This window comes from Adiantum capillus-veneris, chromosome 22, assembly GCF_014529385.1.
Source record: "Adiantum capillus-veneris isolate H3 chromosome 22, ASM1452938v2, whole genome shotgun sequence".
Classification (NCBI taxonomy): Eukaryota; Viridiplantae; Streptophyta; class Polypodiopsida; order Polypodiales; family Pteridaceae; genus Adiantum; species Adiantum capillus-veneris.
The window spans coordinates 54,379,969-54,406,637 of record NC_140952.1 but is presented as its reverse complement, the minus strand read 5'-3'; the positions used below and the strand labels follow the sequence as shown (position 1 = coordinate 54,406,637).

Here is a 26,669-nt window from a genome sequence, read left to right as displayed (position 1 = left end):
ATATTATACTTCACTTTAGTTCTCTGTGCCACTACCATTGTACCAAGGCTATTTTCTGGTTCTTGAGCTTTCTCCACGTACGCTACTACGCACGAATACACGCAGGATGTCTCACGACTTGAATACTGTCTTCTACTCTCACACGTACCATCCTATCCAGGCGGGAAGCATCGATGGAACAGACACTGCTCCTCACGACAATGCTGTGTATCGTGCCATGTTCGCTACTTCCACTGGCCTCTGTATGTGCTCTCCCTACCATTATTTGGTGCGTGTCTTTTTGTGTGTGTGAGAGAGAGAGAGAGAGAGAGAGAGAGAGAGAGAGAGAGAGAGAGATTCCCAATGCAAGCGTAGAAAGAGAGTCAAGACTCTCGAAACTGTTTTCTGGGTGACGATCATTGTGATTAGGGTGCATACCAGAGTGAGCCATCATAACGTAGAGAGAGAACCATAATTTAGAAAGAGAGAAAAAAGAAGTAGGATAGACATCTAGAGCTGGTGACACACAACGTGATGAAAGCTTGCAAGTGGCAAAAGCTCCCCCATAAGCCTAAGGATGCTTTTGGACTTTGGCACATGACATAAAGGATGCATACTAGGATAGATGACTCATAATGGGCAAGCATCATAATAGACGTCACCACCGCTTCCTTTTGCCCCCCCCCCCCCCCCCCCCCCAAACCCAAATCTCTCTCTCTCTCTCTCTCTCTCTCTCTCTCTCATGCAACACATGACCTCGTCTTGCCTATGCTCTCACATTCATCGTTGGCCATCACTGATGGAGTACCTATAGTTTTGGCCCATCTCCTAGGTACTTGCAACTGTTGAAACAAGCCATAAGCCAAAGGAGAAGCATAAAAAAAGCTCCACCAAAGAGAGGCAATCAAAACGTACAATACATCTCATAACATTTTCTATTCTAGCGTTTTTTTTCTCAAAACGTATTCTATTCTTATATCTTTTGCTAGTTGATAAGTGTATTTCAGAGCTTCAGGATGCTTGTTTATGTACGTTTTTATTGGTTAAACATTGAAGAGTCATTGAGGAGATGCATGGTCCCTCTTCATGTGCCCTAATTAAAGTATCATATCTAAAAAAGTTAACTTATTTTATTTTTGATTCTCAAAAAAATGTCTAGTACGTGTATTATACGTTGCGTATTAAACGTACCATCCCGAACCTTAGCTGCTATGATTGTTGAGGGGGGCAAAGAGGATCCTCCTATTTTGTGCACCAAGGACAAGATAAGTCACTGGTCATGCTTTTTATGACATATTTTTCATGATTTATGAAGACTTTTTATGAGAATTATGATTAAGAGCATATATTTTAAAAGTCATTTTTCCCGTAAAAGCAGAAATGCTTTCAGAAAAGCAAGTGTGCTTTTTGACGTTTAACTTCAGGATCGAGAATCTATCATCAGACGTGAAATTTGTACAGGTTAGGTGCTAGCTTTCTTAAGGTTAAATACTTTACATGCTTTTTAGCCAATTGCAGCCTGTAGGCTAAGTTTAACTGCAAAAGATGAGAGGAGGCTATTAAATTAAGCCAAACATCTTAAAAGAGGAGAAAAGGGCGTTTTTACACGCAGAGGACTCTCTGGATCAAAGAAGTAGCTTGTCGAGGGCCCTTTAAGAAAACGACTATAACTTGAGCTCAAGTTGTTGGAGTCACTTAACCCAGACTCAAACGCAAGCTCTCTTAGAGCTCTACGTATCTATGGTACCTATTTTCATAATGTCTACTAGCTTTTGCAGCAACATCTTTGCTTGCCATTTACTCTCAATAGTCCCAAAGAAGACGATGGACAAGTTATTTGCCATGCATAAACCGTGCATGGAAATCTAAAACTAAAACTCTTCCAAAGAGAAGCATGCACATGTTTTTTAAGAGTTTTGTCTCTTTGTCATGCCTCTACAGGAGGAAGAAGAGATGTTGAAGAAGAAAGAAGATGATCTTCTTCAAGGAGATGACTCTGTGAGTCAATGTTTTAGATCTGAGTAGGCCAAAACTATTGGCTACATCAGAGAAGGCAATTACGATGGCACGATGAAAAGGCCACCTTCTTGGCAAGATAATGTATCATGATTGTATTTGGCTTCATTGTAAGCTTCCAAAAATTCGTGCTTACTCTTGGCATAGGTCCATCATACAGGCACTCATCTTGAGGATATGACTCTGGTGTGTTTACCACCGCTACGTCTATATCAATGATTCTTGCTCCCTCTTCTTCGACAACTACCTCTCCACTTCGGATTGCCTTGTCGAGCTCCTTGATCAGTTTTGTGTATGACGGACCCGTGCTTACTCTCAACACCTAAAATACTTTTTGTCATCCTTTGGCATGAGGATGCTCGCTTGGTATTTTCCTACATACTGATGCTTGGTGGTTCTAAGCCTACGGAACATACCGTATTCTAAAAAAAATATGTGTATTTTAGTTGCTATATTGACAATCTGAAATGTTGGCGTGCTCGTTGAAATGTGAACAATGTTGTTGTAAGCAAACTCTACCAATAGCAAATACTTCTCCCACTGAGACTTATTATAAGACAAATAGCACTTCAGCAAGTCTAATGTTGCCCAATTGGTATCCTCTGATTATCCATTGGTCTCTAGGTGAAATGACGAAGCATAGTTTTCACATTACTCTCCAAAATAACTCGGTAAATCTGGGGTCTCTATTTAAACAATAAACTTAGACATTAGCCGAAAATGTACAAGACCAATAGCTTTTCCAAATGCTCTGCCTTCACTGTCTGTCACAACTCAATAGACAGACTTTGCATGTGGCCGATGGGCTATGAGGAGGGCATCTGGCTATCATTTTTTCTCAACCTTGCCAATCGTTTTTCCACAGCCCTAGCGTTTTTCCTCCTAGTAGTAGGGCAACACTGCATGGCAGTTGATGGGCAGCAAGAATGTTTTTCTTGCATTCTTCTCTCAGGGAAGATGTGAGGAGGCGCCATGGTCTTATAGATGCAAAGCACCTCTGTTGTGGTGCAAGCATGGAGAGGAGGAGATTCATGTTCTCTAGGGGGTCGCCACATCTTGGGCAGCCTTGATCCGATTTCCTCTCCCCCTCCAGATTAGGCTTCTTGCGAGGAGAGATCCGGTCAGAGCCTCAGAAGGCTAGGGCAGCCCATGTGGAGACCGTGTCAGTGGTCTTGCGTGCAGGAGCAGATGGCAATAGCTGTCGTAGTTGTGTACCTCAGGTCTATCCACTGGGGCATGTCAAATCTATGCCGGACCACCCTTGGCCACTTGTATGAGCAGTTTGTTATGAGCATGGAGAGCCTTTCCCAGATCTCTCTCTCTCTCTCATTCTCAGATGTCCTATCTCTTTCTACCTGAGTGATCTCTCTTGAGTGGTAGATTGGTTATGCCATCTTCCTCTTGAATAACAAGTCTTGAGTTCAACTCTCATCAGATAGATCTTTGAAGTTTGAGGTCGCTTGGGATAGTTTCCCACGACGTTAAAATTTCTCTTCTTCTTCTTCTTCTTCTTCTCCACAGATGCCTTGTTCATGTATGTGGCATTGCAGGTGTTCTAGATCAGAGTCGAGGTGTCCACCGGATTGCATGCCAATTCTTGTCTTCATTGCATCTCCTACTGTCTATTTTGACATGGTATCAGAGCTGATTTGGTGCCGTTTTGGACTTGATTGAGAGAAAAGAAGCTTGCTGTTTTTTCCTGGTTTTCCTCGAGTTTGGGGCAGATTTGGGTATGTGGAGGCCTTGGATCTTCGTCTATGACTTCCTCGTCTTTTACCCTTGATTACCCCGACCTCTCTTCACTGAAGGGAACTTGATGGAGGTTTCATGATGTGTAGCATTGCTGGATTGTTCCGGTTTTTTGAGATGGAGCTTTATTGCCATGCCTTCCCGCAAGGGGAGCTTGCATGTGGCTTGTATTCAGAGGGAGAACCACTTCATTTCCAGCTTCTTCCTTAAAGAGAAGTGTTTGGATAGCAGTAGGATCTTCTTCAACACTCCTGGAGTAGGTTTCTATGGCTCTCTCTTTCGCTTTTCCTCTACACATCTCTACGACACTCTTCTCATCCCCTCTCTTTAGTGAAAGTAAAAAAAAGCATCATTCAAGTTAAAAGCAATCACTAACGCAAGGAAAAGAAGTAAAGGATTTGTGGAAGTGTAAAACCTAGATCTTCACCATTTCAATGCAGCTACACCTGACACCGGAACTGGAACTTCCATCCTTGGATGGAAAAGTAAAAATCAAAGAACATCCTCTCCTCCCCCTCTTATCATCCATAATCCACAATCTGTTACAATAAGTGCAACCAAATCATCAACCTGCTACCGAAGATCGGATAGGTAGCTCCGTCGACAATTCAAAGAAAGACGTGCATTTGCAAAAGGCATAGCAAATCTGCCAATCCATCTGGAGGAGAATGATCCTATGGGGTCGCAACCAACCCTCTCAAGGGCCTCCATATTGTTGCCAATGTGGGATTTGCTTTTGATTGCGCAAATGGAATGTACCCACATGCAATACCTCAAGTGCAGACTCTACTGACTCGAATGGTGAATGTCGCCGCGGTGACTCCTCAAGACGAGGCACCTCCGGGGTTGAGTTGATGCACCTTTGGATCCTTCTTGATGTGGGATTGCGGATGGCCACCAAGGTGTAGATCTGGAGCTGATTTAATCTCCGATGTGAGAGGAATGGAGGGCTGAAAGTTGGTTGCAAAAACGTAGATCTGAAGCATAAAACACAGCAGATCTCTCGCGCAGAGCAAGGCTGAAAACGCAGATCTCAACGATGCCGATGATGGACAACAATGGAGCACTCGATGCCAGCGAGGGAATGGCCAAGGGGAGGCTCGATGGGCTGCTGAAGTACCGGACCGCAATGGAAAGCTCCCGAAGGCAGATCTGAGCCGCATTCCGACGAGGGGAAGGGCTGAAATCTAAAAACGCTGAGGCTGATTTGCTGTAAACTGAGATCGCTGGGCTGATTCGCCACCGTGGAGCAAAAACACTAAGGTTGATGCAAACACTAAGTTGCTCCTCTGGAAAACGCTAGGGTTGATCTGGGCGATAATTGCAATTTGAGGAAACGCTAGCTGAATGGTTCCCTTTATAGGCTAGGAATTTGGCTTATAAATTTACCAAGGCTTAGGTAGGGCAAACTGTCCATCAACCCAACAAATTAAATCATATAATGATTTAATTAATAAGTTCTTGACCAGGGCTAAGTTCAGAAACTGTCGTAGATGGGAATTCGATCGACGCAGGGAATAGCTCGTTGGATTCCTCTAACCTAAAACTTCATGATGCACGTCATGCCAGATGCCCAGCATAGTGTAACAACATCTGTCAAAACGCGTGTACAAACCATTTATGCAAGAGGGTTCCAAAATTGGAAAATTGGCTCTAGAAGTTGATGAAGCATGTCCACGTGGCACATAGAGCCATTTGCACCTGACATCCCCTCCTGCTTAAGGTGAGGTATTGGTACCGAACTGCATGCACGCCATAAGATGGTCTTGAATGAAGTTCCTTCTAGATGATGTCCTTCACGGTGACTTTTGAGAGAGAGGCTCCCATGGTGATATGAAAATGTTCAAAACACAAGGATGGTGATGATGCATCTTCTGGCAAAAAATGGATTGCCTCTTGGATCAACGATACCCTTGTTGGTTACTGGCAAACAATAACCTTTGCTGCCCCAACTCGGATGATGTGAACCAAACTACAAACTGGATGGATGCTCGTAGAGCGAATGGCGGGATATGCAAACGTCGATGTCCACGAAGGTTACCCGCCAGCCTATGCTTCCCCTACGTGGGAAGGTTGGCGAGAGCAAAGCGGAATGGGAGATGAAGATGTGTCCTTTGGAATGCCCACAAACCATGGCAAGTCCTCTGTATGATGTCTCATGAAACTGCCAAGTAATTCCTCAAAGATAGAGGCTCCTCTTGGGGCTTTGACTAGATCGCCGTATGATGGAAGCTCTAGACGGATCCTCGTCTTTGCAACGGATGTGGCTGCGGATGTAGGCTCACGATGCTTGCGAACTCTCGTGGTGGTTTCCTTTGGAACCGTTTGGCTCCGGATTGATGGCTGCAGGTTGCTAAGAAGATGCAGATGCTGTGGACTTGATGTCTTGCCAAAGATGTGTACAGATGAATGACGATGTAATGCCTCTTCTGCCTTCGTTGTCATAGGCTGCTAACAAAACCTAATACTCGCAATAAACATCTTCATGTGTCCAATGCATGTCATGTCGAAGAATTTATGACTGCAAATATCCATGTGAGGATTCCTATATGTCGAGGTGGTTAAGGGTGCACACCAAGTTAGCTACCCTCTCGTAGGCCTCTTGTAGGCACACTGAAACCAGCCCGTAGACTCGCTAAAGGGCGGTAGACTTTAGCTCTCACCTGATCTTTACTTGAACTTTATCTGTACTTTACGACACAAAGTAACTTCACAGATAAGCGTGTAACTGGGATTTACCGCTTCAAAACAATTTACAACTTGGTAGCTAGAGCGCTCCCAAGTAGACAACGACACCCTGTTGGCCCCAAAGGTTGGCACCCCTTTCCGTATTTCTTTATTCTTTTTGCACTTGAGAAAAATGTGTAAACTTCTACAAGCTGTCCTACTTTTATCGGGCTGAAATTCCCCTACTCTTGCCCAATTTTGGCAGCATAATCACTGTAGAAGACTCACAAAATCCCAAGTAAACGGTGACTTTCCACGCACTTTAGAGCACTTTTCAAAACCTGGCAAGAAATTATAGCACGCTGAATTTTCTGTTTTTGTCACGTGTACATCTAACCCTATGTGCATGTGGACAAGCTACTTCAGGTCTAGGGTTTAGGTCAGCTTAGGAAGTGTTCTGGCACCTTTGTGAGCCTGTGCGCATGCCGTGCATGTTCGGGCACTTAGAGTAGTTGCATATCCTCTGGTTGCACACAGCATGATCATCAGCATGACAGTCAGTAGCCATCATGAGCGTTTTACTGTGCACATAACCCATTTTAATAATAAGTGACTTTGTTGGGAAACTGGTTAGGGCAAATTGGCTAAGTTGATATATAAGAAACCTAGCGCTAGCACTTTCTGGCAGAAGAGGTAGCAGAGTTCCAGCAACTGGCAGTGCACCTTCTCAGCAAGACTTGGCAGGACAACCTAGCGTTTTTCAGCCAACAAGACAACCTTGCGTTTTTCACTAGTAGATCAGCCTTGGTGTTTTGCAGATTGCAGATCAGCCCTGGCGTTAGCAGATCACAGGATCAGGCCTAGCGTTTTTGCAATTGTAGATCAACATCAGCGTTTTGCAGATTCCCGGTGATAGAACCAGCCATAGCATCAGCGTTTGCAGTTTTCACTTAGACTCCGCAGGTACAGCCCCAAACCTGGTAGAACTCACCTTCCAGCAGCAGATCCTCGCCACGCCGTCAGATCAGCCAACATTTCAGTTTCAGCCCGTTCTTCGCAGATTTCAGCATCTGTGTTTTCAACGCATCGTCGTCGCGTCGTCGCCATCGCCGTCCTCACCGACACAATGTCAGAATTCAGTAGATAGCAGATTTGCAGATTTCAGCCCCTAGCGTTTTCAGATTTCAGCCCGTCTTGTCGTCGTCATCATTGTCGTCGACATCGTCGGCAAGTCCATTGCATCTATACCATTGTACCAGATTTGTGCAATCAATAGCATAGACCTCTCTCGCCATTGAGAGTGGGGCCCTTGGTGAAACCGGCCCGTGGGGCGGTAGGCTTTGGCTTTCACCCGAAATTCTTTACTTTAAACACTCACAGTGAGAACGTGCGAAGGAAACCTGTGACGGGAATTAACACTTAAGTACACACACGGCTCAGAAGCTAGAATGCCCCGAGCAGACGCCGACAACCTGTAGGCCCCAAAATTGGCGCCCCTTTCGGTATTTATTTATTCTTTAACAAAGGGAATAAAACCTGTGATTTCCTACGAGCTGTCCCGCATAATCCGAGCTGAAATCCAACTGTACTGGCCCGATTTTGGCAGCATAACTGTACACTAGGACGCTTCACAGTCAGTATCCCCACGCAATAGATGACTTTCTCGACGCATATGGACACTTTGCAAAACCTGGCAAGAATCTGCAGCACGCTGAATTCTCTGTTTTCTGCCCCGAAAATGCGCCAGATCACCTCTACAGCGGTCGCCTCGTGTCCCCGAACCTCCTGGGGGTATTAGGGACCGTTTAGGGCCGAAACCCTAAACTTGCAAAAATACACAGCAGTCTGTAATCCCTGTTTTGGGCTCCGTTTCGCGTGCCGGTCGCATCTGTAGCAAGTCCTCGAGCTCTTGCACCTGTAGGGCTACTTGCCCTTTGAATCAGACGAGATTTCTCACGTGAAACCTCTCCGAATTCACCTGTACGTGCGGGGGATTAGCCACTAGCTAATCCAGTACCTGTGCAAGAGGCTCTTGCCTCGGCAATCGCGCATGAACCCACACAACTGTACATCAGTCAAATGAAAAGCCCTCTTGTGGGGCACCACATAACTGCATGTAAGGGAGAAAGAGAGCAGTGTGTAGTTGGTGGATACTAGGAAGTGAACTCAATAAAGGCATAAAGTCAAGGTGGGACTATCAATAGAAAGTATCCGTTAGTTGGGCCACATTGCACTTTTGGATGTGGTCCCAATGAGGATAGATGGTCAGATGACCAGCTGGAGCCCAACGGAATCATTTTCTAAAATTTAGGGAACTGCTATTTTGGGCCATAAAATGTGTTCGCGTCATTACCTCCGGTATGACTAGGGTAACATTCTACAACTCTGCCGCGAAGTCAACTGAGCAACCAGTCGGGAGATTTTTAGGCGGCAACCCCGAAAGCGAAAATGCATGTAATCGTGCCAAGTGGCGCATTTCCATGAACTTTCCCAATGCAAATAAGAGGTAGCGCTGAATTTATAGCTGGGAGGCTCACTTTTGAGTTTCCTGTCACAGGTTAAGAGCTATGGAGTGCTTCCTTTCCCTCTATGTACAGTGTGGTGCCAAGAGTGATGCCGTGCACGCTTGCTAAGTGCGACGGGGGGACCTACATGATCTTGCTTTGAGCCTAGACATCCTCTTACTATACGAATTCCAGTGCCAACCACTTCCCATCTGCGGGTGAAACTACCGTTCACATTGGCCATACAATGTCCGACCATTTTCTACTTCAAAAAGAGGGTTTCAAAAATAAAACAAAAATCATTGGAAAGAAACCAACAACTAAGGTTAGCAGTTGCCACGTCCTAGTTAACAGCTGCTACGTCCTCGTGACATACCCCCCTCTTGAAATAGCAAACGTCTTCGATTGCATACCATAAATACACGCCACTGATGATCTTGTGCTATTAACACTCTTTTATCATCGCATGTATCCGCAAGAAAGGTCGTAACACATAGATACAAATGACTTAATGAGACCTTCATACTTTTGTCATTTCCATCTATTACACTGAATTCATATGTACATTTGATGTACTAGCCCTATCATTACCCCTCCTTTGCACATGTTGGGTTGGGGCATAAGTAGGTTGTAACCCAAAGGCTTCAAGGTAAAGCTGCAATACATTTGGTGACTCTGACAGGTTATACTCTTCCATCCACTTTGCATCCATAGGCGGATAGTTCTTGAACTTCACCAAATAGCGTCTTGCAACTTGTCCTTCAACTTTTTTGTCCTTATGTGCCAAAACTTGCTCAAGCACCAAGATCTCATCAAGTTCCTCAACTTCTGGCTGATCCTCATCTGGCATATCTTTTGGCACATCACCCACGAAGGGTCTTAGAAGACTCACGTGAAACGCATCATGAATTTTCCACACATCAGGCAATTTCAGCCTGCAAGCCACATCGCTGATCTTGTCAAGCACTTGAAAAGGCCCATAGTAACGCATACTGAGCTTAGGAAACAGCCGTTCCTTGCCCTTCATCTTCTTTAACCTTGCCTTTTCGAACCTTAACAATACCCAGTCACCAGGTGATAAGAGCAATTCATGACGGTGATGATCAGCAGTCTTTTTCTGCTTTGCTAGAGTCTTCTCCAAGGCAACTTTAATTTTCTTATACATTTCATCCATGTTCTCAACATATCGATCTGCTCAAAGATCTTGTCCTTTGTATGCAAAATGGGAGGAACCTTTTTGCCGCCTTCAACAATCCAAGGTGCTTTGCCAGTCGACGAATGCGCCGTATTATTGTACGCATCAAGCATAGGCAAATACTGTTCCCACTTGCTCTTATTATCTGACACATAGCATTTCAGCAGATCTAAGACAGTAGAATTAGCTTCTTCTGACTGTCCATCAGTTTGTGGATGAAACGAAGACGAGAACCTGAGCGTAGTGCCCATGTTCTTAAACAATCCTCTCCAGAACAAACTGGTCATGCGAGGATCACGATCATTGATAATCGATTGTGGCATACAATGGTACTTAAACACATTGTACATAAACAAGCGTGCCATCTGGTCAGATTTTATCTTCTTCCTGACAGGGATAAAATGGGCCTGCTTGTTGAACCTGCAGATAACGGTCCATTACCATCATTCCCTGTTGGCGTTCTTGGAAGATCAAAGATAAAGTCCATAGCAATGCTTTCCCATGGCTTATCCGGAATCGGCAGTAGTTGCAACAACCCTGGTGCCTTTTGCCTGTAAAACTCGACCTTTTGGCAAATCATGCATGCTTGTACAAAGGCATCCACATCTGTCCTCAAGGTAGGCCAATAAAAGAATGTCTCTACCGCTTTAACTGTCGCATCAATACCACGATGCCCTGCATACGGTGGGACATGACTCTCTTCCATGACCTTATGTCGCAATGGCCTAGTGACACAAAGTTTGCCATGCATCATCATAAAACCATCTATGAGGAGGTGGTGCTCATGATGTTGCCCTCTTGCAACTGTTCAAAGATCCTTGCAAAATTTTCATTAGTAGCATATTGTTCCTTCATGTCATCTGACTCATGATGATAAGGAATTGACACAGCTGAAATTTGTGGCTTCCTTGATAACGCATAAGCCACAACATTCTTCTTGCCTTCCACATGCATAATCTGGAAGTGGAACATAGAAAGAATGTTTGCCCATCGCATATGCTTTTCGGTTCTAAAGCAAGACAATTGTCTTCTTGTTGTGCGGCAAGTTTTGCGTTTCTTTCGTCGCGCTCACGGTCCTGAGCAAGGCGATTTGCTTCTTGTCTATCTATCATGGCCATCATCTGCTTGACCATTGCCTCCATAGGGCTTGGTGCACTTGGTGGCGTAGATGGCGAAGGGGGAGGGTTGAAGAAATCATCTCCTGGTGGGAAAGAGTCTTCGTCGCCTCTCTCATGCTCATCACCTGTATGCGAAGTATCCATTCCGCTTCGGGTGATGACCATGCACTATGATCTTTGGTTCTTAAGTTCGCGAGGAACTTGGGTTCTTGAGGGTCTTGAGGTTCTTGAGGTTCTTGATTCTTGAGGGTCTTGGGTTCTTGAGGTTCTTGAGGTTTTCTTTCGCTTGCAGATCGCGTTGGAGAAGGATCTTCTCTTCACCCGAGTTCTACTCCTTTCTGCGGGCGCATGGCGGCCTTGCGCTCACACCAAGGTTGCTTTTTCCCACCTCATGTCGATTGGCCAGCCGCTAAGTGCACGGTCCGCTCTCAATGAGTGAAAAGAGACACAAGGGGAGGTTGGACAAGTCCTTCTTTCTTGGGATTCCTGTCACTCTTCAACAAAACACGATTAGGAATCGACACGCCCAAGCGAACTTGGGTTCGTGCGACCTCAACAAGCAAATTTTTTTTGTGTGGTTCTTGTGGCTCTTTCCTTGAGTGATATAGAACACTGCCAAAGCTCTGATACCAATGTTAGGTGCAGCGGAATGAATTGTTTGCGCTTTGCTCAAGATGAGTGCTCCGAACTGTGCTCAAGGTTCCTTTTGTTCTTATGGAAGGTAGAGCCTTTCGTTCTTAATGAGAGAATGGTATGATCACAAACAAAGTGAATGGACACTGTGCGTGCAAGTGTATGAGACTGAGAGATAGAGAGAGAAGAGAGATACGACACCAGAGACGTTGTAAAACCCTCCTCCGAAGGCCCCACTCTCGTCGGCGAGAGTGGTCTACTTATGATTGCACAATCTGGTACAATGGTGATGCATGAGACTGATGCAAGTCTAGGCTATGTCGACGATGACGACAGTGATGACGAAGTCGACCTAAGGGCTGAAATCTACAATCTTTCTATTGCTGTCCAAAAACGCTATGGGCTGAAATCTGCGATTAGTCCAAAATGCTGATTTGGGGGGCTGTTTTCTGTGGTCCTTTGACGCTGAAAATCTGCAGGTTTAGGGCTGAAAACTGAGGTTCTTCATGGCTGAAAACTGATGATCTTTACGGGGCTGAATCTGCTACTTCTTGTGGGCTGAATCTGCAAGTCTTCTATTGCTGAAATCCAAAACGCTAGAGACTGAGTTGACCAAAAACGCTAGCTGATCTTGCATTTCCAAAAACGCTGGGCATGTGAAAAACGCCAGGCATGTGATGGTCTTTCCGGCGACGATCTGATGCAAAAACGCCAAGGGCTAACTTTTCGGCGATGAATGTTGTTGAAAACGCTAGGGATAGGAATCTGCTGCTTGGAGAAAGCGCCAAGGCTTGGGATCTTGCTTGGAGGGAATCCACCAAGGTTCTGCTGAGAAGTTGCCTGTTGAGCAAGGTGCTCCTGCTGCCTCTTCTGCCATTTAGTGCTAACTTGGGTTTGCTTATATATTAACTTAGCAAAATTGCCCTATCTACTTTTGTTGGAAAGTCACTTAAAAATAATAAGTGAAAAATACCGAAAATAGGGAAAATAGGCTAAATGCACTGGAAAAATCCCCTAACTGATTCTAATGGATTCTGATGGGAATTTTGATGATCATGCTGTGTGCAACCAGAGGATATGCATCTATGCTAAGTGACTGGGCATGCACGGTCTACGAATAGACTCACAAAAGTGCCAGATCACTTCTAATCTAGACTGACTGGACTGACTGAACCCTGTTCATGCTGTAGCTTGTCCACGGACACATAGGGTTGGATGTGTCACGTGACAACCCTGACACCGAATCTATCCGATGGTCCTCAGGTCTCTCTGGCGGCAATTGCGACGGTGATAGCAGAAGCATATACAATAGGGACAGACTCCCCTTTGAGCTTTACATCCAAAACATGAGTTTTGCCCCTATGCTGAAGGGTGATCGTCTTGCCGAAGACATCTAGTACGCCATGTACTCTGAACATCCAGGGAATCCCAAGTAGCGCATCGCACCCTTCCAATGGCATGATATAGAACTCTTCAGTGTCCACATATGACTGAATATGCAGACGCAGCTTTCCAATAATGGGAGTAACACACTCTGAGTGGCCAGGACATGCCAACCCTGCGAGAACATGCTAACTCTGGTGAGATAAAGTTGGCTTTGGCACTTGGATGAAAGAAGATGAGTGCCGTTTGATCCCTAACTTTACCCCATGCCCTGCATAACTCACTGGCATCTGTACTAGGCCTATCACCCACCATGTCTAGCACCAAACCTACCGTGGGTTTAGGCTTCTTGCCTTTCTGGTCTTCTTTATCCTCGGAGTCAGCTGGTCTTTTCCTTTGTGGACAATTAGTAGCAAAGTGACCAGGCTGCTCGCATATAAAGCATTTATTTTCAGCCATTAGGATCTTCTTTTCCTCGAGCGACTTGCGCATAAAAGGCTTCCTTTTCTGTTTCTTTGCCTGCGCTCCAGAAGTCCCGGCTGAATCCTTGTCCTTGGTGGCCTTTTCTGACCCCTGTGACGCTTGAGGAGCCGTTTTCACAAAGGGCTTCTTCGCTGAATTTGCTTTTGCTGCCCTCCTTTCTCGTTGCTCGGAAACCCACTGTCCTCTCCTTTCAACAAGGCAAGACGAGTGTTCGCAACTTCCATAAGCTGAGTGAGGGTAGCCACTCTGTTCTTGGTACAGTAATCGCGAAGCCCTTTGAGCAGCCCACAACAGTACTTCTCTATCTGCTCTGTCAATGGTACAAATCTGTAGGAGGTCACTGAGAGTAAAGCTTTACAAAACCTCTGATTGTACTCTAGCAAGCTCTTGCATGTAGCCGAAGTAAGCTGGTGCCAATCTGTCATGATGTCGGCTTCAAATTCATTTGACAGCCAAGCAGATGCAAACATTTGCTTGAACTAAACCCAAGTGGCAGTTTGCCTGTCCTTGCATTAACAATGTCGTCCACCATGTAAGCGCATTGTCCTTTAAAGAAAAAGTGGTAGCTTTCCTGACCTTAGAGGCCTCTGTAAAATTCCCTCCTACATAAGCTGTATCAAACTGTTGGAGGAAAGTGAGAGCCTTTGCTTTATCCTCAAAGCCACTGAAAGTGCTGAACTTCACAGTTGCACCACCTTCTTTGTAAGCTTTCGGCTTTTCTAGCGTCCCCAAGTTGTCATACGGAATAGTCTGCAACATGGGCACTGTAGTAGGCATGATCGGCACATCTTGGCCATTCACAATTTGCGTCAGAGGTGCGATATCTGACTGCTGTCCAGAAAAACCAGCCATGCCAAAATGACCCTGTGGCACCCCAAACTCGCCTTGGTTGCACTGAAAACCCTGCTGCATGTCGATACTACCATACATGGGGTTTGGCATGATGCCTTGCATACCCCCAAACACTCTTCCTGGCATGTACGGCCGACTTCCAGGCGCATAACCAGCCATACTTTGGAACACTGATCCACCCCCGAAATACCCAGGATGTACCGTGGGTGGTGGAAAAACTGGGTGCATAGCCTGGTATCCAATTCCCTGTCCATTCAAGACAGCATGCGGGATCTGAAAGGTGGCGGGTTGAACTGGCATAACCTGTGGAATAGGCGTTCTAGCCACCTGTTCAAGCACGGGAGGAACCTGTTTTGGAGCCCCTGACTCCGCAACATGCGAGTGTTCCCTATCCTACTGAGTCGCATGAAGAACCTGGGCTTGAGCCTCAACAAGCTCTGTACGCGGTGTAGGTTGCCTATTTTGCTGTTGCACTCGTGGCGCTTGCAAGAACTCCATAAACCTTGGATTCTGCACTAGTTGCGAAAAGACATTCACCGCGGCAACTAATTGAGTCCTGAACGCATCATCCTCAAGTTGCCCAGTCATACATTCACATCGACAGGAGGTACAGACTGACGTGGCCGTGAGCTCTTGCCAATATCGAAAACCATAGGGATTTCCTGTCTATCCTTTGAAGAGGAACCCTCTTCCATAATGCCAATCCCCTTCCCTTTGTCGGCAATAGTGTAATCCTGCGTTCCTGTACTTTGTGTCTTTACCCAAAACAACCGAGGCTCACTCTTTGAGGAAAAAGTGATTGATGTCCCAGCAATGGAACCTTGAAACCGGCCTGTGGGGCGGTAGGCTTTGGCTTTCACCCGAAATTCTTTACTTTAAACACTCACAGAGAGAACGTGCGAAGGAAACCTGTGACGGGAATTAACACTTAAGTACACACACGGCTCGGAAGCTAGAATGCCCCGAGCAGACGCTGACAACCTGTAGGCCCCAAATTGGTGCCCCTTTCGATATTTCTTTATTCTTTAACAAAGGGAATAAAACCTGTGATTTCCTACGAGCTATCCTGCATAATCCTGAAATCCAACTGTTCTGGCCTGACTTTGGCAGCATAATTGTACTAGGATGCTTCACAATCGGTATCCCCACGCAATAGATGACTTTCCTGACGCATACGGACACTTTGCAAAACCTGGCGAGAATGTGCAGCACGCTGAATTCTCTGTTTTCTGCCCCGAAAATGCGTCAGATCACCTCTTCAACGGTCCCTCGCGTCCCCGAACCTCCTGGGGGTATTAGGCACCGTTTAGGGCCGAAACCCTAAACATGCAAAAATACACAGCAGGCTGTAATTCCCTGTTTTGGGCTCCGTTTCGCGTGCCGGTCACATCTATAGCAAGTCCTCGAGCTTCCGCACTTGTAGGTCTACTTGCCCTTTGAATCGGACGAGATTTCTCACGTGAAAGTTGAAACCTCTCCGAATTCACCTGTACCTGCGGGGGATTAGCCACTAGCTAATCCAGTACCTGTGCAAGAGGCTCTTGCCTCGACAATCGTTCATGAACTCAACCAACTGTACATCAGTCAAATGAAAAGCCCTCTTGTGGGGCATCACATAACTGCACGTAAGGGAGAGAGAGAGCAATGTGCAGCGTGCAGGGTATCACTCCTGGCACCACACTGTACATAGAGGGAAAGGAAGCACTCCATAGCTCTTAACCTATGACAGGAAACTAAAAAGTGAGCCTCCTACTTATAAATTTAGTGCTACCTCTTCTTTGCATTGGGAAAGTTCACGAAAATGCGTCACTTGGCACGATTACATGCATTTTCCCGTTTCGGGGTTGCTGCCTAAAAATCTCCCGACTGGTTGCTAAGTTGACTTCGCGGCAGAGTTGTAAAATGTTCCCCTAGTCATACCGGAGGTAATGACGCGAACACATTTCACGGCCCAAAATAGCAGTTCCCTAAATTTTAGAAAATTATTCCGTTGGGCTCCCATTGGTCATTTGACCATCTATCCTCATTGGGACCGCATCCAAAAGTGCAATGTGGCCCAACTATTGGATACTTTCTATTGATAGTCCCACCTTGACTTTATGCCTTTATTGAGTTCACTTTCTAGTATCCACCTACTTGCTAAGTGCGACGGGGGGACCTACATGATCTTGCTCTGAGCCTAGACATCCTCTTACTATACGAATTCCAGTGCCGACCACTTCCCATCTGTGGGTGAAACTACCGTTCACATTGGCCATACAATGTCCGACCATTTGCTACTTCAAAAAGAGGGTTTCAAAAATAAAACAAAAATCATTGGAAAGAAACCAACAACTAAGGTGAGCAGTTGCCACGTCCTCGTGACATAGTTAACAGCTGCCACGTCCTCGTGACACTTGGAGGAGGGTTTGACAACATTCTGGTGTCGTATTCTTCCCTCTCTCTCTTAGTCTTAGCACCTTCATTCACAATGTCATTCACTTTGTTTGTGATCATTTGCACTCTCTCATTAAAGGAACGGAAGGCTCTCCCTTCCGTAAGTAAACGGAACCCTTGAGCATTGTTTGGAGCACTCATCTTGAGCAAAGTTCAATATTCACTTCCGCTGCACCTAACATTGGTATCAGAGCTTTGACAGTGTTTCTGTATCACTCAAGGAAAGAACCACATGATTTTTTTTGCTTGTTGCGGTCGCACGTAACCCAAGTCCACTTGGGCGTGTCGATTCCTAATCGTGTTTTTGAAGAGTGACGGGTAACCCAAGAAAGAAGGGCTTGTCCGGCCTCCCCTTGTTCCTCTTTTCACTCATTGAGAGCGGACCGTGCACTTAGCGGTCGGCCAATCGACGTGAGGTGGGAAAAAGCAACCTTGGTGTGAGCGCAAGGCCGCCAAGGGGTGCGCCCGCAAGGAAGAGTAGAGCTCGGGTAAGAGAAGATCCTTCTCTAACACAGATTGCAAGCTAAAGAAAGACCTCAAGTACCTCAAGAACTCAAGGACTCAAGAACCCAAGACCCCAAGAACCTTAAGAACCCAAGTTCCTCGTGGACTTAAGTACCAAGAACTCAGTGTATGGTCATCACCCGAAGCGAAATGGATACTTTGCGTGAAGGTAATGAACATGGAGGTGGCGAAGAAGAATTTTCCCCACCAGGAGGTTTTCCCGACCCTCCCCCTTCCCCATCTACGCCACAGTTTGCACCAAATCCTATGGAGGCTTTGGTCATGTCAATGATGGACACGATGCTACAACAAGAGGCGCAACGCGTCACCTTTGATCGCGAGCATGAGCAAGCGTGCTTGGCGGCCGAAAAAAGAAGGGTAGCCTTGGAGCGTGAGCGTGAGCACGCGCGCATGGCGGCCGAAGAAAGACAAGCGGCCTTGGAATTACAATGTGAGGCGTAGAGAGACCAACGCATGCAAGAGTTGGTCCTACATGTACTCACCTCGAAGTTCGAGCCACTCAAAGAATCATCAGGTAGCACAAATCGAGAAGCGGATTCTAACAACCCGGTCACGGAGAAGTTGACATTTAGTAAGTATGATGGTAAGATGGATGCTAATGTTATTCATTCTTGGTTGCATCAATTTAATGCTTATTTTGCAACAACTAAGAAGACACGAAATAGCAAAGTTTTGCAAAATAAGCATTAAATTGATGCAACCAAGAATGAATAACATGAGCATCCATCTTACCATCATACTTACTAAATGTCAACTTCTCCGTGACGGGGTTGTTGGAATCCGCTTCTCGACTTGTGCTACGCGATGATTCTTTGACGACAGCCATGTATCTTGCCGGTGATGCCATTAATTGGTATCAAGCATGGCAAGCGGAGCAATTGGCCGTGCACCAGGCCCCCCACATCATTGCCGATGTGGTATTTGCTTTTGATTGTGTAAATGGAATGTACGGACATGCAATACCTCAAGTGGAGACTCTACTGACTCGAATGTACGGACATGCAATACCTCAAGTGTAGACACTATTGACTCCAATGGTGAATGTCATTGCGGTCACTCCTCAAGACGAGGCACCTCCGGGGCTGATTTGATGCACCTTTGGATCCTCCTCGATGTGGGCAGAAGGCAACCGAGGGGCCTAAAACCCAAAAATAAAGCAACTGGCGCAAGATTGGAGCCTAGCGCAAAACGCGAAATCTGATGACGTCGCTATCGTCCGGATCTCCATGAATCATGGGACAACCCCTTGGGCTCAAGCGTTTGGAGCAGGAGCTTTTGGGAGAAAGAGCTTTTGGAGCAAGGCTTTTCAGTTGTATGCTTTTGGCCGAGGGCCCTTAAATAAGTTGCCAGGGTCTCCTCTCTCGTAGATTAGCTTGGGAGAACTGCAAGAGAGGACCCTTGGACATTGTACCTTTGTGAAGCATTGATAAAGAAATACCGGAAAGGGCCGCCAACATCTAGAAGCGGAATTCTGCCGCTTTGTGTCGATCTCTCTGTGGATAGACTGCCTCCGTTTCAATACTCCCTGGATGCACCCTCCCTGTCTCTCACACAGAGAGAGATCACTAGACTCATACGCCAGGATCTGATTCAGCTGGATACCAAGAGCACATGGATACAGCCGACACAGGAGTTGGGCACGAAGATGGTCTTCTACAAAGAGCATCTTCTCCAACTCACGGAGGACGGTTTTGTGGCTATGCCTGCATACATGGCTACGAACTTATCTCATGGGATACGTTGCGCTATTGGGCAGATACGCACATGGAGCGAGATTGGCCGATTTCGATGGGTACTAGCAGGGGCCAGGATATGTCACCTATGTAACTTAGAGCCAGAGACAGAGCTGCACTACACATGTCATAACCCGGCGTACTATGAAATACGCGGCCGCTTCCACTGTCTGTTTAGAGAAGGTTTCAGGCCATCTTCTAGAGTCATGAAGTATGAGGATCAGAGATGTCTCGGTTTGTTCCTGCTAGAGATTCGCGGACTTGGGGAGAGCTTGCTGAGGACATCAGGGGAAAGACAGTCTCAGAGACGAATCACAGATTTCTTTACACCAGCCGGGGGAGAGCCAGAGCAGCAATCATCATAGCAGATCTCAGAGCCCACCCACACTAGAGGTATGTTGCTTGACCGAGCCATTGAGCTAGGCAGATCCAGACGCCCGCGACCTCGGGGGGTCTCCCTTGATCGATGAAGGTTGCAGCAGAAGATACAGATCGCTCTAGCTCGACACGCAAGACGCCCAACCAGAGTATTGCCATGGAGGAGGTTGATGAGATTCGACAGCGACCGATGAGAGATTTCATTTGAACCCGCAAACCCTCCCCCCCCCCCCATATTCCGAATCAACTTCAGATTCATTACCTTTCTCCTTCGTGTTTTAGTGTTAGTGTTAGTGTTAGTTCTTTGTAATTTTTGTACTCAGACATGATATCAGATTCATCAATTGTAACTTTTTTGGTCTTATAGGTCATTTTGGCCTTTCGAAGACGTTAGTATAACATTTCATTTCATCTCTCTCTCTCTCTCTCTCTCTCTCTCTCTCTCTCTCTCTCTCTCTCTCTTCAAGTTCAGCTCAGTTGTTGGCAGTTTTCTCAAGTGTGTTGCTGTGGCTTGGGTGTCCAAGTCTATTACACACCCGTTCGTGCAGGGCTCTTGAAAGTGTGCCAGGTGACATTGGCCCTTCAACATCCCCAAAGCTGCTTACTAGACAATAGCTACAAAGGTGGTTTCTTAAGGCAATTGTAGGCTGCCGCATGAAAGAAATTGTGAAGCTCATTTAATATGAGTTTATAACAAATAGGAAAATGGTATGATCTTCTGAAGAATGAGGCAAACTTTAATATCAATGCCTTAGTTGGCCGCTCCTTTGTTACCAACTTTTGATGGATGTCTTGTCCTTGGTATTGATTGTGTTCTGTCTGGAAGGTTTCTACCTTTTCACTGTGTCCCATCCTCTATTGTGATGATATACCTTTCTGAAGTTTGTGAACAATCATTTTTGCAATCCCCTTGAGTCACATTTTTACAAGGAAGACATGCTTTGAAATTTTCTTTGTTATTCTAGTCACAACAAAAATTTGGTTTTTGTAAGCTTCTCATCATCTGATATTTTTTACATATAGATGATCCTCTTGGGGATTCAAAGGCTCGCGGAAATCCTTATTGTATAGTTTTTATTGGGCGTCTTTCAAAAGAGACAACAGAATCAACACTCCAAGAGGTGTGTCTTGATGGTATTTTTTCAAACACGTAGATTGTTTACGGAATAGATGCAAAGGGACGTGGTCTTTAATAGCTACTTGATCGTTTTGCTTGTGTATCAGTGATATTCTTTTGAAACATGTAGATTGCTCAGTGAACATTTGCAAAGGGACATGGTCTTTAACATAATTCGATGGTTATTTAGCTTTTATATGTATTTCATTTCTAAGTTGCTTGAAAAAACTACTTGAAAGTTGATTGAAAAGGGAGATTTCTTTGCAAGTTAATGCCTGTCTCTTGATCGTGTATTTTAAGTCTCATGCCAATGTTTTTGTCCGTCTGTTATTCTTTTCTCAGTCACTAGTTCACATCCTTTTGATATTTGACTTATATGAGAAGTTTTTGCTAATTCAAGGGTGAGGGAAACTTCCAAGAGGAGCTTGATAAGAACACACTGATCATAGTACCAGACTACTTAACCTTGCTTCCTGGCTTTGATAACAAATGTGCTTACTTATGCCCACAGGCAATTGTCAGTCAAGCAGAGTTCAATAAATTTAAATTTCGCTTGGTTTCCTCTTTCTATGTTTGGCAGGTGCACATTAGGCTAGCATCAGCGCACACAGGGAAGAGGTACTATACCCAAGATGAGCAAGCAGTGAAGGTGCCGTATACTGTAATATAGAGGTGAGAGCACGAGCTAGGTCATATTGGAGAGTAGCTCAGTGTCGATAAAGGCTTGCTTGTGCTTAGTGAGCACATGCAAGCCATGGGCCATGTTATTGGAGAGTTATTCTTCCATGCACTGGGAATAATTTATATCATAGCTCTGGGAAACAAGGAAGCGGGAACAAGGATGGGAACGGAAATGGAAGTGGGCAAAATTTGAGTTTGGGGGAGTTTCCAGTAACTGAAGGGAAAGAGGAAGGTAGAAACAGAAACTTTGGGAAATGGGGAAAAAAGTGAAGTTTTGGGGAGTTGTCAGTAATATTATTTATATTCCATCTTTTCAAGACTGGAATTGTGTTGCTTACGATGAGAATGATTTGAAAGGTTTGATTTTTACCTTCCTAGGTCAGGTTGAGTGTTTTCACATACATGTTGACCCAAAGATAATGTGAATGTCACAATTGCCGATTAGTGAAGTATTTTTCCTTCGAGGGCAGGTTTTGTCTCTTTTTTTTTTACAACAAATCCAAGGCTCTATTACTGTGTACATGAGAATTCCATTGGCCTCAATACCGCACTACCATTGGATAATACAAAATCCTGAAATACGTAACACAAGATGAGAAATGCAAGATAAACCACCTCCAGGGTTGCTAATGTGACTATAATGTTGGGCAGTACCGCTGAAGAATATTTGTCTACCTCCATTATCTGACATCTCTGTCCGTTGCTGATTACCCTAGAAGAGCCATCGGATGCATTTCAAAGTCTGCACAATTTGCCAAGTATGGAGGACCTCTAGCCATTCCAGTAGCAGATGGAGTTGCCTATACTACTGGGCTGGAACAAAGCTGAGATGCATGCAGGAAGAGGCCTGCCTTCAAGATAGCTGATAGGAGAACAACCTTGGAGGTGAGTTGTATGACTAGTGCCACTACAACGCTCAGCTGTAATGATGAGGATTATAGATGTCTGCCCCTGTGATCTGGACAACTGAGTCCGTCACTGCTGAGCTGCCTTGCAAGCTCCAGCAGATGCATTCAAAAGGCTGTACAAAGTATGGAGGACCTCTGAACAAATACCTGCAGGTGTTCGCTGTGCATCTAGGCCAGCAAGTAATAGATAGTATTTCAAGCTGTAGAATGCTCGTGTTAATATATTAAGTTTTACCATATTTGACTGTGTGTCATTAGATGTAGTTGCTTGTGAATCTAATCTTCTATTTTCTTACAGCATGCTGTCATAAATTTTGATGGTTGGAACAAGGTCGAAATAGAGAAAGCAATAATGACATAGCTGCCTGCAAGATAGCTTGCATAACCCTAAACTTCCTTAATACTACAATTTAACCTTTTAACTTGCACGTGATTTCAGATTGTGTGCTCCTACCCTCTGTGGCTTCTCCTGTCGTCATTCACTGCATGTGGTGTTGTACAATTTAATAAATGAAGTTTGTGCTTGGATGCTCACTCTAGTTATTTGAACCAAACTGTTGCTTCTTCTCATCTTTGGTGTCCTCGGATAAACTTACATACAGGTAATGAGCAGGTATGGAAGGATAAAGAATCTCCGGCTTGTGAGACATATTGGTGAGTTCACTGAGTTGCTTGCTCTTCCAATTGATTTGCATCTTCAAGTGTGCAGGCTCTACCTTCTTACATAGGTCTGTGTTTTAGTCAAACTCAAAAAGCTGGTGATCGTGTTGTACAGTACTTTAGCATTCTGTATCTAGGAAAACTTATCTGTTTTCTAGAAATGGAAATCATGAAAAGATGTGTGTAATTCATGTCTGAGAAGAGTGTGTCTCAGCTTACATCGGTGCTGGTTAGAGATGCAAACGATCAAATTGCGGCTGAGGGATCAGGGGAAAATCCATGAATACTGGGCCAAAATGGTAAAAAAATGTAGCAGTGAAAGATCCATGAACCTGGGGATCTCCTCTAAAGACATCCGTTCAGCTCTATTTCAGAGCGTAATAAACTTGCAAACATAAATATGTAATTTAGTTAGGATTTTGAATATATTTCCGTTTTTAAGGTCGTATTCAAGCTCCTAGTCATACTTCACAATCGTGTGTCAATGATTATACTTCACCTGTATACTAATAACCATAGCGCTCTTCCTAAAATTTTGATCATGTAATTGAATCCACAAGTATATCATCAGAAAACTTGTAGCTGCAACAAAATCCAATGCATTTTATCAATGACCATGTATTGATTTTGATTTTGAATGTGTAATCTGACTTGCATTGAGATTTGTGTTGGCATTTTCTTTTGCTTACAACGCGTTGACTCCTTGGACAAGGTCTCATTTTTTGCGTGAGTCATGCACTAAGTTGTTTTATTTTCTTTATTATTCTAGTTACAGGAGCATCACAAGGTTATGCTTTTGTCGAGTATGAAACAGAGAAAGAAATGCAATGTGCATATGAGGTGAGTCTGCTGCTCTTTTTGTGATGGCTTTTCTGGTATATTTTCCATTTCATAACCCCATGATCTTGTGTAGGCTGCTCACCTCATCAAAATCAATGGCAATCAGGTGTTGGTGGATTATAATCGGCAATTATTGATGTCCGGGTGGATTCCTCGACGTTTGGGTGAGCAACTTGCAACTACGACAGTTTGAGGCTGTTGATGTTTTATTTATCAATAGTCACTTACCAAAGATCATTTGAAGTATGTCACACTTCAAGGGACTCTGTCTCTTTGAAAGGTTATGTCTATCTGCAATAGGTTCTTAGCTTAATCATGGAAGACATCTATTCGTGAAAGGAAGCAATTGCTCAAAGGGACGTGGTGCCCCCACAGAAGGGGCACCAGAAGCTTCAGATATCTCTTTTAGAGGCTATGCCTATCTACAAAAGCCTATTTGGAAAGGACTTACCTGAATTGGGTACTCATACAATAATTGAATTGAACAAAGAGAGCGGAAGACCGAGGGAGCTGCTTCTTCACAAGAAAAGTGGTGGCTGTTGAATGCCACTGTTAGTGCCCTTGCAGGCATCTCTCTAGGGATTAGAATGGTTGTGTACAAGTCTATAGTATGTAATACATGGTGCAGGTCATACTTTTTTCATACTTGAATCAAACTTCAATCGCAGACGGGTAGAAAGAGTATGATTTGAATATGATTTCCCTTGAGTTAAATTGTATGTGACCATTGTTTTTTGAAATATGTAGACACAGATCTTCACTAGTAATGATGACAAAATCACATGCTGCTTGCCACTACCCCCCCCCCCCCCCCCCCCCCCCCCCCCCCCCCCCCCCCCCCCCCCCCCCCCCCCCCCCCCCCCCCCCAAAAAAAAAGAAAAAAAAAAAAAAAAAAAACCCATCCACCCATCAAAACCCCCCTGGTGCACTCCCTTGTCTAGGAGCTCGTGTGTGCACACCCTCATGCTTGCACTAACCGTGACACCTCCCACTGTCCCATCTTGGTTCATACCACCAAACCGGAAAACGGAGCAAAAATCAGCCCCCATTTTGATCACTTTTTAACGTGCAATCACATAGAAAATTATCTGGGGACGTGCACAAATTCGTGTTGCAGCATCCCCTTGGGCCATAAAATTTTGCACGAGGAAAACGTAGATATGCGGAAAACATTGCATCAGCCGTGTATTTTCGTGATTTCCATAGCAAGGCCACTACATAAGTATCTTCCAAATCACTGTACATCACAAATGCAAAGATCCATATAGAGGGATGGGTATTACAAGCTGAAAATTAGGTTGTAGAGGGTTTGCAGCTATAGAAACAACATTGTTACATAGAACAGGGGTGTGGGAGGGTATCACAATGACTATCCAGACTTGTAGTATGACTTGGGCAAGCTCTGTAGCTGCCTAAACATGCAAATTCTTTAAAAAACAGCCCTTAAATCAGCCACAACCTGAGTTAGGCGCCCCTAAGCTACCCCTGTGCTTCTTATAGGCAAGTGAGTCTCCTCCTGCCATATGTCCCACTTTCCACTTAATGAAGCATCTAACTCTTGGGCAGGTAAGTATTTTAAAGATAAAAATTGTCCTCTCATTAACTCATTTCATGCATAAACTTATAACTAACTTCTATCACATTTGAAAGGGTTTTCTAGGCACCATAGATATGCGCACACCCCTTAAATTTTAGTGCCAACTGGCTCAAACACAAGCCATGTCCTTTGCCCATTTCACACTGGCCATGCATTGTCTTGAGAGCTCAAGGTCTTGTTCGCTTGTATCAAGAGCTTCCAGGAAAGAGAGAGAGAATAAAAAAAAAAGAAATGAAATGAAATAAATAGAATACACCTCGTGGCGACAGCTAGAGTAGGACTATGGGAGCAGAGACAACTGACATATATGTAGGAGAGGCAGGTAGATGTATCTTAAGGTATTAGGAGGTCAGGGGGAGGGAGAGCCAGAAGAAGGGAAACAAGGAAAAGGAGGTGTTAGAGGCAGTTGCAAACAGAACCAGCATGACATTCAATGTATACTAGAATTGCAATGTTTGTTCAGAATGTTGCCAATTTGTCCAAGTGCATGATGTATTTACAGAAAATCGAGTTTATTTTCTTTCTCTGTAATGTCTGTATTGATTGTGGCTACTCAGGTGGTGGCTTGGGTGGACGTAAGGAATCAGGTCAATTACGTTTTGGTGGCCGAGATCGTCCATTTCGAAAACCTCTGTAAGAATTTTTTTTGAGAATTTGCTATGCTATATAGTGCTATAGTGTACTGTGTGATTGTTCGGTTTAGCGGATAAGAAAGCTTTTCTGTGCCTCTGAATTTGTACCACATTACAAGTGAGAGAGCAGTCAGAAATTGACGTGAGCTGTTAGTAGATGCTGAATTCCATTTTCATTGAAATACCTATCTCCATTGTAGTCTACTGGCACTAGGTCCTTGAAGTCACTGGGTCTACATGTGGGGGGGGGGGGGGGGGGGGGGGGGGGGGGGGTAATGTGTGGAGGTTTTTCCTTGCACAATATCCTCTCAGTTGTGCTGGTGAATTGTTTTGTGAGACATTCATCATGTTATCAGGGTTGACCTTCATTCTTTAGGCTCGTGTTCACTTCTCAATTGTGTTCCCAAGGTTACTTTTCTTATTGTTCTTCATTTTTTCTTGTGCTCTGAAGGCAATGTGACTCCTTTGTGAGGGGTGGGAGGGGGTGCAAGAGTGGCTCTTTGGAAGAGGTCTATTGGCTAGGGCTGTTGTCGTCCAGTGGAGATAGTGGGTGACTAAAGGATTGATTCTATGTATCTCAAGT

The 26,669-nt window shown here is 44.8% G+C and overlaps 1 protein-coding gene across 1 annotated transcript; it reads left to right on the top strand.

Moving 5' to 3' along the window:
- LOC147429376 (RNA-binding (RRM/RBD/RNP motifs) family protein) lies at window positions 1–26,170 on the top strand. The gene is made up of 6 exons (XM_086495720.1): window positions 1–242; window positions 20,675–20,772; window positions 22,960–23,011; window positions 23,787–23,857; window positions 23,931–24,021; window positions 26,012–26,170. Exons 1-6 carry the CDS (start codon window positions 107–109, stop codon window positions 26,089–26,091), a joined length of 528 nt encoding a protein of 175 aa, XP_086351846.1. The 5' UTR covers window positions 1–106; the 3' UTR covers window positions 26,092–26,170.
- Window positions 26,171–26,669: the final 499 nt, after the last annotated feature.